The 18812-nt window shown below is 46.4% G+C and overlaps 1 protein-coding gene across 7 annotated transcripts in view; it reads right to left on the bottom strand.

Annotated features, from left to right (window-relative positions):
- Window positions 1-18812, bottom strand: part of ARHGEF7 (Rho guanine nucleotide exchange factor 7) — a 129032-nt gene that overhangs the window by 96894 nt on the left and 13326 nt on the right. For 6 of the 7 annotated variants that reach the window (XM_059685115.1, XM_059685113.1, XM_059685117.1 and 3 more), the window contains exon 2: window positions 1748-1834. In XM_059685115.1, coding sequence (XP_059541098.1) covers window positions 1748-1834 — 87 coding nt within the window. Of the gene's footprint in view, window positions 1-1747; window positions 1835-2012; window positions 2134-18812 lie in introns of those variants that run through there. The other variant, XM_059685120.1, reaches the window with a different exon arrangement.

The following is an 18812-nucleotide window of genomic DNA, read 5'->3' as shown; positions in this document are numbered from 1 at the left end:
CTGTTTTATTTTTATTATCTGTAATGTAATTAGGAATTTTAAGTGTGGCTTGCAACTGACCCTTGGTAGAATGCTAATAAATTTGCCTATATTTTAAGTTTAATGAAAGAGATATTTACTCTTTAAAAAACAGCACAAAGTAAGTCATAATTTCCCTTTACCTTAAAAAAAATTGCTATCAACTGAACTTCAAGCTCATCAATCAATTACAAATATTTACTGAAGGTCTACTATGTGCCAGGCACTGTTCTAGATGCTTGGGATAAGTTAGTGAACAGACTTTTCTAATACATCTTTAAATAAACTCTCAATTATACATTTTTAAAAAATCGTTACATGACATTTCAACAGCAACCTTTGGAAAACTAAGGATGAGGGTTTTTTTAACACGTTAACTTTTCTTAAAACAATGCTTTAAAAGTCTTACACTGAAGTTGTCCGATTATAATCTTCATGTGCAAACTGGGTTTCAAATGTACTATAAACAAAACGCGTTAGTTTGAAGAGGATAACACAGTTCCACAACAGAGGTTACGAAAAAGCAAAAACTGCTACAAGCAAAGCTTATTATCACAGCCCACTAGGATAAAATGTGATAAAATGCCAAAGCCCATCCAGCAGAGGAAACGGCCCTTTGGGAATCTCCACTGAGCCTTCTCCCTTGTCGGTACAAGGTTTCCTCGCAGACATCAAATACTCCCAACAACAAAGCATCTCGGCTTACAATCATTCATAAAAACAGTATTCCCATCTCTATGAATGCCTACGCATCGAATTTCAAATGACAGATAAGCTCTCCTTATAACCTCCCCTCACAGAGTGAATGACTTCTAGCTTTCCCCCCAAGAAACCTACAATGAGAGGCTGGACAGAAACCCTCTGTGGATCCACCTTACATAACAGGTTCTGTGAGACGCTTCCGTGCACCGTTAGCCGGGAGCTCAGGATCCCACTCCCTCCTCCCTCCGATAAGGGACCAGGGGCCGCGAGCGCGGCGACGAAGGGAAGCCAGAGAGCACAGGAGCTCAGCACACATCTAACTGCGGCCGCGTCGGTCTGTAATTCTGAAGTAAATGCCCAGCTGGGTTTCTGGGTCTAAAGCACTGTCCCAAGATGAAGACGAATCGCATGTTAAAATAAGGTGAGAGAGAGAGAGAGAGAGAGAGAGAGAGAGAGAGAGAGAGAGAGAGAGAGAGAGAGAGAGAATCTCCAGGGAGCATCCCTGAAAGGCTGCATGTAGCGTAGGGACAAAACCTGAGGCCACTCGGCGGAGACACACCGCCCAGCGTCCTCCCCAAGACATGGGTCAGCCGGCGTGTCTCTGATCGAAACATCGGCTGTTGGAGTGAAGCCCGCCTAATTCCTGGGAGAAAAGGAACGCCTTGAGGAGTGAGGCTGGACGAGGACTAGGACCCATTTTACTAGCGCCCGGCTTTGCCTCATCCCCTCCCGGGGACTCGGACGCGCGGACCCAGGCCTGGCGGCGGGTCGCCCTCGGAGCCCTAACAGCAGGTCCAGGGGAGGCAAGCGCCAAGCAACCAGGTCGCCCCGTGACAGGCAGCTGTCGAAAATGTGTCGCCTGCACCCCAAGCTGCTGGAACCATTTTCTCTCACTGTACAGAGGGCCAACTTCGGAGCTCGGTACGGCGGCTCCTCCCCGCCCTGGGGCTGCGTTCACGCCCTGGCGCGCCCCTCGCCGGCCCCCGGGGTCCCCGCGCCCCGACGACGCCCGCGCCCCACCGCTCACCTCCAGGCGCAGGGAGGCCCCGCAGCCTCGCAGAAACTCGCGGATGTTGCTCAGACACTCGCTCTCGCTGCGCGGCTCCGGGTAGACCTGCAACACAGAGCACAGCCGCTCAGCACAGACGCGCAGCTCCGCGGGGGGCCGCGCCCGCGCCCCCGGGCCAACCCGCTCCGGCCCCGGCGGGCGGATCCGGGCGGGAGAACCCCGCGGCCCAGAGCGCCCCCGGCCGCCCCCGCCGCTCGCCCGGCCAGGCGCTGCCTCTCCTCACCCTCTTTCCTTCCTCCGGGCTGCACCAATCTCAGGCCCCTTCCCTCACCAGGAACTGGACCCGGCGCCGGAAGTGACGTGCTCAGACCGCGCCCCGGGCGGCCCCCCGCGCGCCCTCTTCCGGTCCTCACTTCGGCCGCCCACCTGGCCCCACGCGAGGCCTCCTCTTCTCGCTATCTGGTCCTCATCCTCTGACTGGGCCCACCTGGCCCGGCCCACCGCGCCCTCCTCCCCGCACCTGGTCCTCATCCTCCGACTCGGCCCACCTGGCCCGGCCCACCGCGCCCTCCTCCCCGCACCTGGTCCTCATCCTCTGACTCGGCCCACCTGGCCCGGCCCACCGCGCCCTCCTCCCCGCACCTGGTCCTCATCCTCCGACTCGGCCCACCTGGCCCGGCCCACCGCGCCCTCCTCCCCGCACCTGGTCCTCATCCTCTGACTCGGCCCACCTGGCCCGGCCCACCGCGCCCTCCTCCCCGCACCTGGTCCTCATCCTCCGACTCGGCCCACCTGGCCCGGCCCACCGCGCCCTCCTCCCCGCACCTGGTCCTCATCCTCCGACTCGGCCCACCTGGCCCGGCCCACCGCGCCCCCCTCCTCCCGGCACCTGGTCCTCATCCTCCGACTCGGCCCACCTGGCCCGGCCCACCGCGCCCTCCTCCTCCTCCCCGCACCTGGTGCGCCACTTCAGACGCGGCCCCCTTGGACAGGCTGCCCCGTCCAGAGGAACCCGGGTGAGCTCGGCCTCGGTGGCTTGAGCAACCCCAAAGGGGCTGTAAAGAGCCCAGTGTTTCTTCAGTTCTTCCCCACCTTGGGCTCGGGGGAGGGTGGAGTTAGATTTTAATACGATGGTTTAAAGTAATTAGCAACATAAATTATGCATGTTGGAATTACAGTGCAACGTTTCCCCAAATACAGACCATGTGCTTCATGAATGATTAACGAAAATGCCGATTACAAGCCAGCGAGTAAGTCAGCTGGGGAGAAACTGTGGCCAGTGCAGCCTCCACCACAGGTGAGGCAGAGGAGGGCTCCACAGACTGCCTGGTGCTCGGTCCCAGGTAGAACTGTGAGGGCCACGGCTCACACACGTAAATAATCATGGACAGCCTCCCAGGGCCAGAGACAGGAGGGAAACCAGGAACAGTACCAGTTACACAGAAAATCGAGGGAAAAGCCGGAGACATCAGAAGCGCTTTTTGTTGTGTTGTTCTGAACTGTATATGAGGACTTTAAGTTTTGGCAGTTACACCAAGTCATCATCCAGATTTCTAGCATTTTTGAGGACATTCAAGGCCTTTTTGTACTGTCCTCTAGGGGGAAATTAGGACATCAGGTCTCTAAGGAATACTGTGGTTTCATTTGAAAGTGCTCAGGTCTTTTACAATTAGAAATCAAAACATAATCAGCATGTTGAGAGGTGTAAAGAGGGAGGAAATGTGACTTTTCTGCTCCTATAACTTAAAAATTCTTCAAAGAAAGTGCCAACGCATTTCCCTCCCAATTTGAACAGATTTGTTTTGTTTTTGTAGACAGCAGACAAGAACATCAAAACCAAAGTTCCCTCCTAGTTCTTTTTGCTCCTTCCTAAAAAAGTTTTGAAAATCTATGTTCCAAATGTGTAGTTAACATCTAAAATCTTCATAATGTTAAATAGTTGCAAAGTATTAACTTCTGACATCCTGATAACATTTTAAAACTAAACTGTTAGGCATTCTTTATATACATACTAGAGGTCTGGTGCACGAGATTCCATGCACTGGAGGGAGGGAGGGGAGGTCCCTCAGCCGGGCCTGCGCCCTCTCACAGTCTGGGACCCCTCGGGGATGTCAGACATCCCTCTCGCAGTTCAGGACCCCTGGCTCCTTACCACCTGCCTGCAGCGCAAGCAGGAGAAGCTCCCGCCACTACCACTGCGCTCACCAGCCATGAGCTGGCTTCTGGCTGAGCGGCACTCCCCCTGTAGGAGTGCACTGACCACCAAGGGGGCAGCTCCTGCGTTGAGCGTCTGCCCCCTGGTGGTCAGTGAGTGTCATAGCAATCATTTGTTCTGCTGTTTGGTCAATTTGCATATTAGGCTTTTATTATATAGGACTAGAGGCCCAGTGCACAAAAATTTGTGCACTCGGCGGGGAGGGGGTCCCTCAGCCTGGCCTGTGCCCTCTCACAGTTTGGGATTCCTCAGGGGATGACCACCTGCTGGCTTAGGCCCGCTCCCCAGGGGATTGGGCCTAAGATGGCAATCAGACATCCCTCTGGCAGCTGGGCAGCCCTCGGGGGATGTCCACTTGCCAGCAGGGAGCAGGCCTAAACTGCAGTCGGACATCCTTAGCGCTGCTGAGGAGGCAGGAGAGGCTCCCACCGCCACTGCTGTACTGGCAGCCATCAGCCTGGCTTGTGGCTGAGCAGAGCTCCTCCCATGTGAGAGTGCCCTGACCACCAGAGGGCAGCTCCTGCATTGAGCGTCTGCCCCCTGGTGGTCAGTGTGTGTCATAGTGACCAGTCATTCCCAGTCCTTCTGCTGTTAGGGTCAGTTTGCATATTACCCTTTTACTATATAGGATAGAGGCCTGGTGCACGAGTAGGGGCCGGCTGGTTTGCCCTGAAGGGTGTCCCGGATCAGGGTGGGGGTCCCGCTTGGGTTCCTGGCCAGCCTGGATGAGGGGATGATGGCTGTTTGCAGCTGGTCACACCCCCTTCAGGGTGGAGGGTCCCCACTGGGGTGCCTGGACAGTCTGGGTGAGGGGCTGAGGGCCGTTTTCAGGCTGGCAGGTGACTGAAGCTCCCAACCTGTCCTTTTTTTCTTTTTTATTCTGAGATTTATTTACCTTCTATGGCTGTCACTGGAACTGAGAGCCGGCTTTAGCTCTGAGGCTTGGCTCCAGCTCTGAGACCTCGGCTGCTGAAAGCAGGTATCTGGGTTTGTTTGGCTTCTATAATTGAAACACTGTTGCAGCTCCAGCTCTGAGGCCCAGCTGGCTGAAAGCAGGTATCTGGGGTTTGTTTAGCTTCTATAATTGCAACATTGTTTCTTAGAGTGCAGCTCAGAGGCCGGCAGTGGCAGGCGGGGAACCTTGGCTTCCTCCATCACTGGAGCAAGCAAGCCTCCTGTTTGCTTCAGCTGCTTGGCTGCTGGCCGCCATCTTGGTTGGCAGTTAATTTGCATATCTCGCTGATTAGCCAATGGGAAGGGTAGCGAAGTTATGGTTAACTACCATGTTTGTCTATTATTAGATAGGATGACTCTACATACAAGATATAATACCCATCCTCCATCTAGAAAAAATTTATGAACATGCTCTTTAAAAGTCAGAAATTTCACATTAATTTCTTTCTCCTTTAATTCATTTCCTTCCCACTTTATCCACAAAATTGTATTCTAAAATTATATTTGTGTTTGAAAATGTTATTGATCACACAGTTTTTGCAAGAGACCCATACAAATACAGTTGGTCCTCATTCACTGATTCTATTTGCAAATTTGCCTACTAGATAAAATGTATGTGTAACCCCAAAATCAGTACTTGCCACACTTTCTCAGACATTATGGACATGTACATAGAAGTGAAAAATTTGAATTGCCTTATGCACACATCTCCAGCTAAGCCTGAACCAAGGCCATGCTTTGCACCATCTTGTTTTAGCTCATAATATATGCAAATGTCCTTTCACAATCTACTAGTGTCACATTTTTGCTGATTTCACTGTTTTAAATGGCCCCCAAGAATAGTTGTATTAAAGCACTGCCGAGGGTTCCTAAGCACAAGAAGTCTGTAATGTGTCTTACAGAGAAAATATGTGTTAGATAAGCTTCATTCAGGCCTGAGTTATAGTACTATTGGCCATGAATTCAATGTTAATGAATCAACAAAACAATATATCCATAAAAAGAGGAGATTTGCAGATCTGTACATGAGGCTGTTCCAGAAAGTGCTAAAAACAAGTGTGTGATGCAGCGATGGAAAAGCAGCTAAATTTGTGGATTCGTGAGATGACAGCTAATAAAAAGAGTGTAGTGGACAGCTTTGTTATGAGGCTAAAGGCCAAAGAAATTTACAGTCATGTTACCCAGAGTGAAGAAAATGTCAAACCTTTCTCAGCTAGTGCAAGCTGGCTTGCAGGTTGCAAAAGGTGATAGACACCACATGAAAAAATGTTAAATTTGCAGGCAAAGCAGGTCCTACAGATCAGGAGGCTGCAGAAGAATTTTTTAAAATATCTGTTAAGCATTATACATGAAAAGGGTTATATGGAAGAGCAGGTTTCAATGCTGATGGGACAGGCTTGTTCTACAAGAATGTTGGCAAATGAACCTATGCAATACAAATGGCTTCCAAACCCCCTGGCTTTAAATCATGCAAAGACCGGGCAACCTTGCTATTGCGTGCCAATGTCAAGAGTGACCTTAAGTGCAAACCAATAATGGTACACAGAGCACAAAACCCAATAGCACTTAGAGGAGAAAATGCCAGTCCATTGGAAGTAGAACAAAAAAGCATGGATGGAGTCCGAAATATTCTGGGATTGGTTCCACAACTGCTTCATCCCAGAAGCCGAATGCTAGCTCCATGGCAAAAACCTTGCCTTCAGGGTTTTGTTAATTTTGGATAATGTTCCAGTCCATTGTCACTGAAAAACTCAAAAATGCCCACCCTGACACAGAAGTTCTCTTCATGTCCCCCAAATACTGCATCTCTCATCCAACCTCTCACTCAGCACAAAAATAGCGTTTAGCATTTGTTTTATAGCAAGGAATTATAGATGCAGTTCACACCCAGAGAAGAGTGGAAACACCAAGCTCCTTCCCTGGAAACTACTCAATATCTCAGCATCATGCCGCCATAGCTGTGAACTGTGTGAGCGTTTGTGCTTTATTCTGATTTATTTTATGCATCCATTAGCAAGATGTGTGCTAAGGTAATGGCTTCTTCACTTGATGCACTACAGCTGACGAAAGTTTTCACAGGCATGCTCTACTTTCCCATAGCAGAGGAAACCTGTATGTTGAAATGAAAGGAGTTTTATGATGTAACTTGATTATTTGAGGCCTTCTGAGTTACACAGCCAAAGTCCAGATATAATCTATCATAAATAAATTTTAAAATCATCAGTTAACAGTTTGATGAGAGTCCCCTGCAATTCTGTGCAAGCTAAGAAGTAGAAATCCCTGAGCTGCAATTCCAAGCATTAGTTATTCACTTTTAATAAACTCTAGGCTTTTCCATCAAGAACTCTAATCAGGCAGAGGCAGTCCCAAAATTACTGTAATTTTCCTTTCAAATATGGCTTTTGTACTTAATATTTTATAAAGGGTATGTCCGATGTGAAGAATTTGCTACAAAACTGAATTCTGAAGCTATATTAAGGTCAGACTTCAGCAACCTCCACAGCTGTCCAGTTTCCTCTACTCTTCTCTGCTACCCACACCACGCCAAGAACAACCAGCTCCACCCTCAGTCCACACCAAGCGCCATCTAAGGCAGCTGCCTTCCCTCTGACTCTGAAAGTGTTTAGAAAGTCTTAAGTGTAGAGAGAGAAAGTGCACGAGAAAAGAAAATAGGCAGTTCTCCGTGGTAACAAGTTCAGTGTTACCACAACTCAGATCAAGAGTATAGAAAACTTAGACAGCTTATACTATCTGGGAAACACTTAACTCCCCAAGACCCTAGTTCTCACAGATTCTGATTGCGTAGGTCTGAAATACAGCCCAGAAGTCGTGTGTGTGTGTGTGTGTGTGTGTGTGTGTGTGTGTGTGTGTCGGTGTGTGTTTGAAATTCCCCATCTGGCTGATTTGCAGCTGATTTGGAACCACTGATACAGTATAACAATATTTCTCAAATGGACACATGCATCAATATCACCTGGACTAACAAGTTATTAGGACCTGCCACAGAGTTTAAACTCTAAGTTTGGGGTGAAACCTAAGAATTTGGATTTCTGACAAGGTCCCAAAGATGCTGATGGTACCAGGACCATATTTAGGGAACTAGTAGTATAAGTAGGCAGCTATTCAAGAAATGTTCTGTTTTTTCCCCATTGGTAAAACAAGTTCCCAACTACAAAACAAAGGTCTCCCCAGGTCTCTGCCACCAACAACAGCCTCATCACTCCAACTACAAAGAATTGCCTCCTCTGAATACCTGTGGTTCTGTCTGCAGCCCCCACCATGTAGCTGGACCTACTGGTGAATGTCTTACCTTACCCTGTTAGACATAAACTCCCAGAGTGCAGGGGCCCACAGCATCTCCTGTTAAATAGTCAGCAAATATGACTAAACTAGAGGTCCAATACACGATATTCATGCAAGAGTGGGCCTTCCTTCCCCCGGCTGCCGGCACCAGCTTCCCTCTGGCACCGGGACCCCGGCTTCCCTCGCAGCCCCAGCTTCGTCCCGAAGGATGTCCGGTCTAATTAGCATATTATGCTTTTATTATTATAGATGACCTACCCACTTAGGCCACTGAATTCACTAATCACAGAGAAGTGAGAGAACCTCAGTGTAAAAAGGTTCTACATTCAAGGCAGATTTGTTTTTTTACAGATGACCTGCCCAAAATTATGCCGCTTGATCCATCACCAACCTGCTCTGTGCTCCAGAATGCTGACCTGTGAGGACTTCAGCATCAGAATCCCTCCCCAGGGCGTTGGTTTCTGGTGGAATTCAGCCAATCGATGGCCCTAGCAGGAACCAGGCCGGCAGCCACCCTGCTGAGCTGCAGTGATGTACTGGAGCTTCTCACAAGCGCTTCCCACCCCAACTCTGCGTTCAGTAACAGCACCTTGGGGACTTGGAATCAGGCATGGTGGAGGTGTTCACACCACAGGAATCAGCAAACACTACAAATCAGGGACCCTCACCACAGAGCCCATTGTTCAGCCTTTACCAACACACCACTGGCTGTATTCCTTGACTGAAGACCCCAGCTCCTGTCAGGAGCCTTCTGTGGCTAAAGCTCTCACTGGCTCCAGGAACCTGCTTCCCCCACTTTTCCCTTCAGGCCTAGGGGAAGCAGTGGCTTCCCAGGATACTTTCACATCATTGCAGGTTGTCCTTATCCCTGCCCACACTTCGTAAATAGCCTCTTCATTAAACTCTCCCAACCACCTCTGTTTAGCATGCTGTTTTCTGCTGGGACCCAAACCTAGTTAGTTTTCTGGTGGTACAGTTAAAAATAGAACCCAGTGTCCCAGGAGAAGATGGCATATAATTTAGGAAAAGGATTAAATCAATTATAGTATCTCCACAAAACAGACCACCACCCACCACACAGTCTTTTAAGAAGAGGCAGTTTTATATATTGACTAGAGGCCTAGTGCACAAATTCGTGCATGGGTGGGGTGCGGCTGACCTGCCCCAATGGGGGCCCATTGGGCCAGGCTGGCCAGGGGAAGGGGCTGCGGGTGGTTGGCCAGCCAGCCCCGCCCCTGACTGGGTGAGGTGGGGGGCCAATCAGGGCCCGGATCAGGCTGGTTGGCTGTCCCAGTGCACATCATAGCTACCAGTCGTTCTGGTCATTCTGCCCTTCCAGTCACTGGGCTTTTATAAATATAGATATGTTACAGTAAGTAGGGGAAAGGAACATAGGGAACAATACATATAACATGCTACCTTTTGTGTAAAAAAAGAGAAGAGAAAAGGCAAGAAGAAAATGGATGTGGGTGTTCATAAATGCATGGAATATCTCTGGAAGCACATGTCAGATACTTTTAACATGGGTTGCTTGCCTCCAGGGAAAGGAAATGGGGCTGAGAGTACAGGGGAAGAAGGAAATTTGCTCTTTAATTTTTTGTACTCCTTCAATTTTGTACCACGTGCAAGTATGATTAATACATTTTTTTTTAAAGCAGCAGCATCCCTCGCTAGTCTTGCTCACTGGCTAGAGCATCGGCCTTAGCACTGAAGGTTCTTGGGTTCAACTCCCAGGCAAGGGGCACAAACCTGGGTTGCGGATTCGATTCTGGCCCCAGGGAGTGCGGGAGACAACCAATTGATGTGTCTCTCTCACATCAGTGTTTCTCTCTCTCTCTCTCTCTCTCTCTCTCTCTCTCTCTTCCTCTTTCCCTTTCACTCACTCCCTTCCCCTCTCTAAGAATCAATGGAAAAGATATCCTTGGGTGAGGATTAACACAAAAAAGAACTCCAATCAAATGTTCTCCTCAGCCCAAGGTGCCTTCCCAGTCCTTAGCAAGTGGGCCATCAGTGTACTGGAGTCTTGGTAGGGCCAGTCTCCAACACTCCAGGCCAAGATGCAATGCTCTGTTTAAAACCCTGAGCTCATCTTCTAAAAGTCTAATTAGCACTTATTGATTCATCTAATTTTTAATTACCTGGCAGCCACTGCTTTATTTTAATTAGACTGCAGCTCTCTGCGGGTCAGGGATTGAGCGCTTCCATAGTACTCTGTGCTCACTCACAGTTAGTAATGTTCAGTGGAGTAAAAATGGAGGTCGATAGTGCTCCCTTGGCAGTCTACTGTGCAGCCCTTCCTCTAAATCTAAGGGGAAACAAATTAAGCACCCAGCAGAAATTTCAAGGATTTGGCTGCTAAGTATCTCCCCAAAATGCATAGCCTAGGATTAAAAGTAGTTTACTGAAAGAAACTTAAGCCCTTAATAGAATATGTTTTTCTTTTGCTTTCTTTCTTCAACTTATCCCAAAGCCCAAATCTTGCATGGATACTGCAATCATCTGGGGAAAAATAAAATGTCAGTATGGAACTAGCCAAATTATAAAGGGCAATAAGAAATACGAATGTACAAAATCTCCAGTTCCCAAACTAAATTCAGATATCCAAGACATGTGAAATGTCAAGGAGAGGCCCAGCTTAAATTAACTCATGTGTCCCCTGAGGTTTGGTTCCCACATTTTAAGTCCTTCAGAAATGGTCGCAACCATCCAAATTCATACCATCACCAAAAATGGATTTTTTCTTTAAATGTAAGCATAAAACATGCATCAGACTACCTAGAATAAACTTCTCCACTGAGGTTACATTTTGTTCCCCCAATAATGTTAGGTCAAAACAGGCGGGTGTGTATTAATCAAGTGAGAGGTCTCTGCTAAACTTTGCCCTGTCTGGCTGTGCTCAGTACACCAGAGGAGCAGAAGTTCAGGGGATGGGCCGCTGTCAGTGTCTCAGAACATTCCTTAAGCAGAGCCATGTCTTATGCTTTGAAGGATCTTGACACAAGAAAACAGAAGAGTACAAATTCATAGGGCAATTCAAATTGGGCCTTGTGGTCAGAGATTTTTCTTACCTGAAGTTGTCACCTGTTCAGAAGGAATAATCACCTTTTTTTCTCTCTCATTCTCATGCTTGTGACCTACTGAAAATAGCCCATATATTATGGCACAGCATTTTGTAACTCTGAGCCACTGTTTACTTTCTCCTTAAGCTCAATGTCGATGTTGTTTCTGATCCTTTGACCTACATTTCCTCTCCTGCTGAACACATGTCAGAATGGTTGGTGGTATCTTCCTGTTGTCCATCAGTGGGAAAGCCTATGGAGAAGGCTTGTGGTCTAGTGGGAAGGTGCTAAAAAATATCTAAAGCAGGAATTGCTGTGTATTCTTTTTTAAAAAGAATGTATTTTATTGATTTTTTTTACAGAGAGGAAGGGAGAGGGATAGAGAGTTAGAAACATCACTGAGAGAGAACCATCGATCAGCTGCCTCCTGCACACCCCCTATTGGAGATGTGTCCACAACCAAGGTACATGCCCTTGACCGGAATCAAACCTGGGACCCTTCAGTCCATAGGCCAATGCTCTATCCACTGAGACAACCCGGCTAGGGCTGCTGTGTATTCTTATAGTATCAGTGTGGCAATAGGGCCGAGAACCTTCTAGGAGGGGAGGAACACCTACAGTCAGCTCTCTGAATAGGACGCTGGTAATGGATGGGTCTCACAACCTAAGGGGCCTACCTATGACCAAGACACCTCAGGTGAAAATGTCAACTCCTGTCCTACAGCCATTGAGGGTATTCCACTGTCTAAATCTATGTTCTCCAGTGTCTCAGAGGGTTTTGTGCCTGCCCTGCCAGTCCCCATTTGTTTCACCCTAGCTCTTCATGCTTGCTTCTGAACCCCCCTCCTCACGCCCTCCACACACACACAACGAAACTGCAGGGCCAAAGTGGGAGCTATAGAACAGCGCACTGCCTTGTGTATGACCCTCCTGCCTAAAGGATCTTTTGTTTTTAAACTGCCTGAGAAGCTGCATTTAAAGCAAGTTAAAGCCTCAGAGCCAGAAGATTGAACATTGACCACCTAGGAAAAAATTCTATTTTAATCCATATGGTAGCCTGTGAAAGAAGGCTCGCTGACTTTGGAGAGAGACTGGGAAGTAAAGGGGAGCCTACATTTGAGGAAGAAACCTGAATAAGGGGGTAGAAAACAGCTGAGGGCATTTGTTGGCAAGCATGCCTCTATAAATAGCAGCTGAGACCCTCCCCAGAGGGAAAGGCAAGGGGAAGGAGGCCACCACAGCTTGGAATACTCACTCTGTAAAAGCCACTTGCATGAACTCAGCAGCCAGTTGAGACTTTCATTATAACCCTGAGTAATAAAAAGGCTATACAAAGGCTATACAAAGATCATTCTCTCAACACTCTTCAACATCAGCAGAGTGTGGGCTGAAATAAATAGGGCTGTAGCTGTGAAGAAAAGAAAATGTGTCTCTGTCCATATTTGGGAAATATGTTTTCAAAAATCACTTAGAAAAACTGACATTCATCAGTTAAAATAAGGCTGCCAATGTATACTCAGGAATTACATTTCTTCCATATTACTGTAACTGGAATATCTCACTTCATATTTATAATTTACCTATCACATCACTCCTGAGCTCAAAATCCTCAAAAGCGCCTCATTTCACTCATCAAAAGCCAAAGTCCGTTAAGAGAATGAAAAGACAAGCCATAGACTGGGAGAAGGTATCTACAAAACACATATCCAATCAAGGACTTGTACTCAAACTATACAAAGAACTCCTAAAAGTCAACAATTAAAAAAAAATAACAAAACAAAACAAAAAACCAGACAACTCAACTCAAATATGGGCAAAAGACCTGAACAAACACCTCACCAAAGAGCCCTGGCTGGTTTGGCTCAGTGGATAGAGGGTCAGCCTGCGGACTGAAGGGTCCCAGGTTCGGTTCCAGTCAAGGGCATGTACCTTGGTTGCGGGCACATCCCCAGTGGGAGGTGTGCAGGAGCCGCTGATCGATGTTTCTCTCTCATCGATGTTTCTGACTCTCTATCCCTCTCCCTTCCTCTCTCTAAAAAATCAATAAAATATATATTTAAAAAAAAACACCTCACCAAAGAAAATATACAGATGAGAACTAAGCATATGAAAAGGTGCTCCACATTATATGTTACTAGAGGCCCGATGCATGAAATTCATACAAGAGTGGGCCTTCCTCCCCCCCCCCCCCCACCCTGCTGCCAGAACCATCTTCCCTCTGGCACCCAGGACCCAGGCTTCCCCTGCAGCCCCGGCTTCGTCCGGAAGGTCGTCTGGAAGGACGTCCAGTCTAATTAGTATATTACGCTTTTATAATTATAGATAAGGGAAATGCAATTAAAATAAGGGGTTACCCTACGCACCATTAGACACCAGTCCAACACTGACAATACCAAATACTGGTGAGGATGTGGACCAATAGCAACTCTCTCATTCATTGTTGATGGGAATGCAAAATGGTACAGCCACTCTGGAAGACAGTTTAGCTGTTTCTCACAAAATTAAACATCCTCTCACCATATGATCCAGCAATCACATTCCTTGAATAAATTTGCTTTACCCAAATGAGTTGAAAACTTATGTCCATGCAAAAGCCTGCACACAAATGTTTATAGCAGCTTTATTCATAACTGCCAAAACCTGGAAGTAATCAAGCTGTCCTCTGTAGGTCAATGGATAAACAAACTGTGGTACATCCAGACAACAGAAGACCATTCCGCGCTAAAAAGAAATGAGCGATTAAGCCACAAAAAGACAAGGAGGCACCTTAAATGCATATTACTAAATGAAAAAGCCAACCTGAAAATGCTACATGCTACATGATTCCAATTAAATGACATTCTGGAAAGATAAAACTACGGAGACAGTAAAAAAGATCAGTGGCTTCCAGGAACTTGGGGGGAGTGTGGAATGAACAGGCAGAGCACGGAGGATTTGGGGGACAGTGAACCTATCCTGTATGATACTGTATGGTTAATCCATGTCAGTATGCATTTGTCCAAACGCTCAGAATGTACAACGCAATGTACACTATGGACTTTAGTGAGTAATATGTCAATATTGGCTCATCAGTTATAACAAGTGTACCACACTTGCATGATATTGATAATAGGGTAAAGTTGGGAGATGGGAGAAGGGAAATATGGGAATTCTCTGTATGTTCTGCTCAATTTTTCTGAAAACCTAAAACTGCTCTGAACAATAAAAGTCTATTTTTTTAAGTCAAAGTCCTTATGATGGCTGAGCAGTTCCTGCACAAGCTGCTCCCTTGTTCCCTCTATGACCTCATTGCTCAACTACTATCTATCGCCCAACTCGCACTGGCCTCTGCTGTCCCAGACTTGCCAGGCTAGCTCCTACCTCAGGACCTTTGCACAGGCACTTCCTCTGCCTGAAATCCTCCTCTCCCAGTCACCTTCCCTCATATTCAGCAAGTCTTTGTTCAAATGTCACTTCTGTTGTAAAACTGCATCGTTGCCCTAATTACTGGCCGTCCCCTTCCTCCTCACTCTCCGTTTCTCTCTATAACACCTAACACTCATACTATGTAATCTACTTTTGTACTGTGTATGTTTACAGAGCATCTCCCTGAGCTATGGAATATATGCTCCATATGCATAGTATTTGGCCTACTGGATGAGTGCTATATCTCACACCTGGCATAAACTAGCACTTATTATTTGTTCAGCGAATTAGTTAATTAAGGACCTATACCTACGACACTAATTAATAACCATAAATTACTTGATCATAGTTAGTGAAAGTGAGGTTGATTGATACTGACATAGCACCTAGAACCAAAAGGTATATAACTGGTTTAATATGAGAATTGAATATTTGAGACAGGGACTATAATCCGCAAAAAAACTTGGAAATGTAATCACCCCAGGCAAAATGATACAGAGAAAAGTTGCTCTTGGGTTTTACCGTAAACCCTCAATCCCTTTCTGTCGTGACTGACAGATGCATCTTGTTACCGCAGGCTCTGCCCGAGGTCGGCCGCCCAGCTGCTGTCCAGCTCTCCCCAGGACTGCCCACGTTCAGTGTCCAGGGCTCCGTTTTCTCCGTGTGTCTATCAGGGCATCGGTTAGCCGGTGCTGTCGAGAGCCAGCACTCTGGTTTCAGCTCTCATCTCTCTATCGCTCAGGAAAATCGCTGGCTCCAAGCTGGGTTCCCCCTAACCAGCTGCTCTGCTCCCTCAGGCCTCCTCAGGCTCCTGTCGGCCGGGCGACTTTATGCAGCCGTCCACAGGCCTGCATGTTTAATAAGGTTTCCTTATATTAGTTTCCTAAGTTTCACAAAGGGGCTGAAACAAGCTGACGAAGAGCTCATGTGATGCTGACCTTTCAGAGATGAGAGCCAGGCAGAGACATAGAACAAGGAGGAGAAAGCAGGAACAACAACAAAAAAGAAGAAGAAATATAAAAAATAAAAATAAAAAAACAAGGAGGAGAGGGAAGGGAATGAATACGGGCAACTGCCAAGACTGCAGTTACATTATTGTCTTTGTTATTGCACATTGTCATCTATTTCGTCTCATGATAGACTCAGGGAGAGTATACAGCCCTTAGCAACTTCCTTACTTTCCTCCAGGCTGTTTTTTCTCTGTTCAGACTGAGCAAATTCCAGCGATGGGTCCTCAAGTTCACCAGTTCTATCTTTTGTCATCTCCACTCTACTTTTGAGCCCATCCACTGAGTTTTTTTATTTTTTGTTTTTTATCCTTACCCGAGGATATGTTTTTATTGATTTTAGAGAGAGAAGAAGGGAAAGACAGAAACATCAATGCGAGAGACAAACATCTATCAGTTGCCTCCCGTACGTGCCTGGCCCAGGATCAAAATTGCAACCTTTTGGTGTCTGGGATGATGCTCCAACCTACTGAGCCACCCGGCCAGGGCTCATACACTGAGTTTCATTTCAGTTACCCTATTTTTCAGTGCTATCATTTCTATTTGTTTCTTTTGTATAAGTCCTATATCTTTGCTGAGATGTCCTGCTTTTTTCATTTGTTTTGAGAGGATTTGTAATTGCTTTTTGAAGCTTCCTTAAAAACTCTTGTCAGGTCATTCCAATCATTCATTGGAAGGAGAAATGGTCACTACAGATCACCTCAGCAATGACATCTAGAAAAGCAATCATCTAGAAGAGGAGCTTCCTGTGACCCGGCTTGGGGTGGGGGAGGTTGTCAAACACTGTCACTGTTTCCTCCATATTCAGTAACAAAATGAATTCTTCGTTGGTTACTGGATCCAAAAGCATAAATTGGAATGAAGTCAAGGCGCTTATCCTCGGTGTTGGTGGAAGGCTGGTGTGAGCCACACAGACTCCTCCAGACTTTCAGAGAACACGGAGTCCCCAGCTTAAGGGCCACAGACCCACCACCCCTTAGAAGCAGTATTGGAATGTATCCTACAGCTCAGCTAAACTCCATCTTTAAAGAGCAGCAGCTGCCTGGTTATGTTTTGATACGGCATTCCAGACTCTTCCCAGAGGCAACTCCCTGGCCCCACAACCCAACACGTGTGATTTGCTTTTCCCTTAAGAGCACTCTTGTTAAAAGAACCCTTACCTAGAAGTTTCTCCATATCTCTGGGTAGCTTTTAGTGACTTGCTGACTTACTTAGCCACAGTTCTCCCAACCCTAATTTCAATATTTCAAAGATCTGCCCTTAAGTGCCTTACTTAAGTAACCCATCCATCAAATCTCATACAAGCTCCTGAATTGATATCTTAATGGAGATTGTGTTTCTCCTCTGTTTTGTATAAGAATTTTCTAGATGCACAGAAACAGGTGAGGAATCCCATTTTTTTCAGGCATAACTGAGTGCCCCTTCCAACCAAGGCAGGATTTCGTGCCAAACTCGCTACCTCCACGTGTAATGTTCCAAAAGTCCACAGGGCGGCAGCATGGGGTCGGCTCTGCCTTAAACTAAAAGGCACTAGTTAGGAAACTTCTCAAGCATGAAGGGGTAACCTAGGTAGGCAAGCTGCCAGGGCTCACCTGTGGGAAAGCCCCCAGCTGATCACACCTCAGGCTCCTGGCTTCTTAAAGGGCCATGCATGCAATCTGGCTGGTGCAGGTTATGGTACTGCTGGGCTGATGAGTTCAGTGGGTTATCCATGGTTCTCAGACGTGGTCCCCTGAGCCAGCAGCATCAGCATAACCCGAGACTTGTTAGAAATGCAAATTCTCAACCCCTACCCAGAACTACTGAATCGGGAACTCGGGGGTGTGGCCCAGCAGTTCGGCTTTTTCACCAGCCACCAGATGACTCTGGCACACACATAAATGTAAGATCCACACAATCACCTAAAACCAAAGGTATAAAATGAAGGAAAGCCCGCCATTGCTTGAAAACAATTTGAAAGGCATATACTACTAATTCTGATGTCAGTAAAAGGACTAACATTTTTATATATCACGGACAAAAATTAATGTTGGCAGCTATGCCACATCCAGCTATAAGAGAAGGAAAACCAAACCAACCTAGAAACTTTCAGTCTCAATGAGTGTGTCTCAGGCTTCCTTCCCTCAACCACCCTACCCCTGCTCCCAATAACACCACCTCCGCTCTCCTCTCAAAGAAAAAGCATTTTAAGGAGGAAAAAAAAAAAACAGCCAATGGGCTTACTTCTCCAACACATGGAGATAGACCTGAATAGTGCATTTTTATTGCTTTGCGTTGGAAAAATAATACCCAAAGCTAAACACTGCTTACATTTGTTGTGGTTATTTAGGAACAATATTTCTAATAAACACCACTTGATTTGTTTTTACTTCCCTTAATTTATTATGACATGTAACAAATCGTTAGCATTTTCTAAATGAGAAAGAAAGCAAATCCCAGAAGAGGCACATGTATATTCATAAAATTATGATACAAACAGTCCTTGATGTGAACATGAACTTTCTGAAAAATATACACTTATATCCTGATAATGCCTTTCCCTACATCAGAAGTAGACTTTCAAATGTCAAGTGCAAAATACAGATACAGCAAAGAGCAGTAAGTTTTCAGCAGTCTCACCAACTTTACCTCAAAAGCTGTTTATTGTAAAATAAATAAAAGAAGAAAGATTAAACACCTGACGTTAATACATTGAAGACAAGATGGGAATCTCAGAAATGCTCAGAGTGACAACTGTTTAGCCTCCACACAGCACTCATTGAATTTAGATGAACATGTTAAAACATATAGGAAATGAAAGAAAAAATACCATAGATGTATTTCCCCTGATGCTATTAAAGGAATATAGTTGAGTTCTAGAGTCTCCCTTATCCAAGGAAAAAACAGCTAAAGATCAACTTCCTCTTAACAACATTTTCAAGAGTTGATAAGCATCATATATCCTGCTCAGTCCTCTGCAAAATCACTATAAATTCATACCCTCACATCCAATGGGCTCTCAATGGGCTCCCAGCCATCCAACCATTCTCATTAAATCAACCCACTCACACCCCATACTCTATTTCCAACATTTTCTGCTCCCCTAGTTTTAACAAACCTCCCTCCCCAACTCCTCTCTCCATCCCGAACCTACATTCACC

Source organism: Myotis daubentonii, chromosome 2, assembly GCF_963259705.1.
Source record: "Myotis daubentonii chromosome 2, mMyoDau2.1, whole genome shotgun sequence".
Classification (NCBI taxonomy): Eukaryota; Metazoa; Chordata; class Mammalia; order Chiroptera; family Vespertilionidae; genus Myotis; species Myotis daubentonii.
Note: the sequence above shows the minus strand (reverse complement) of the source record. Positions and strands in the feature narration are given on the sequence as shown.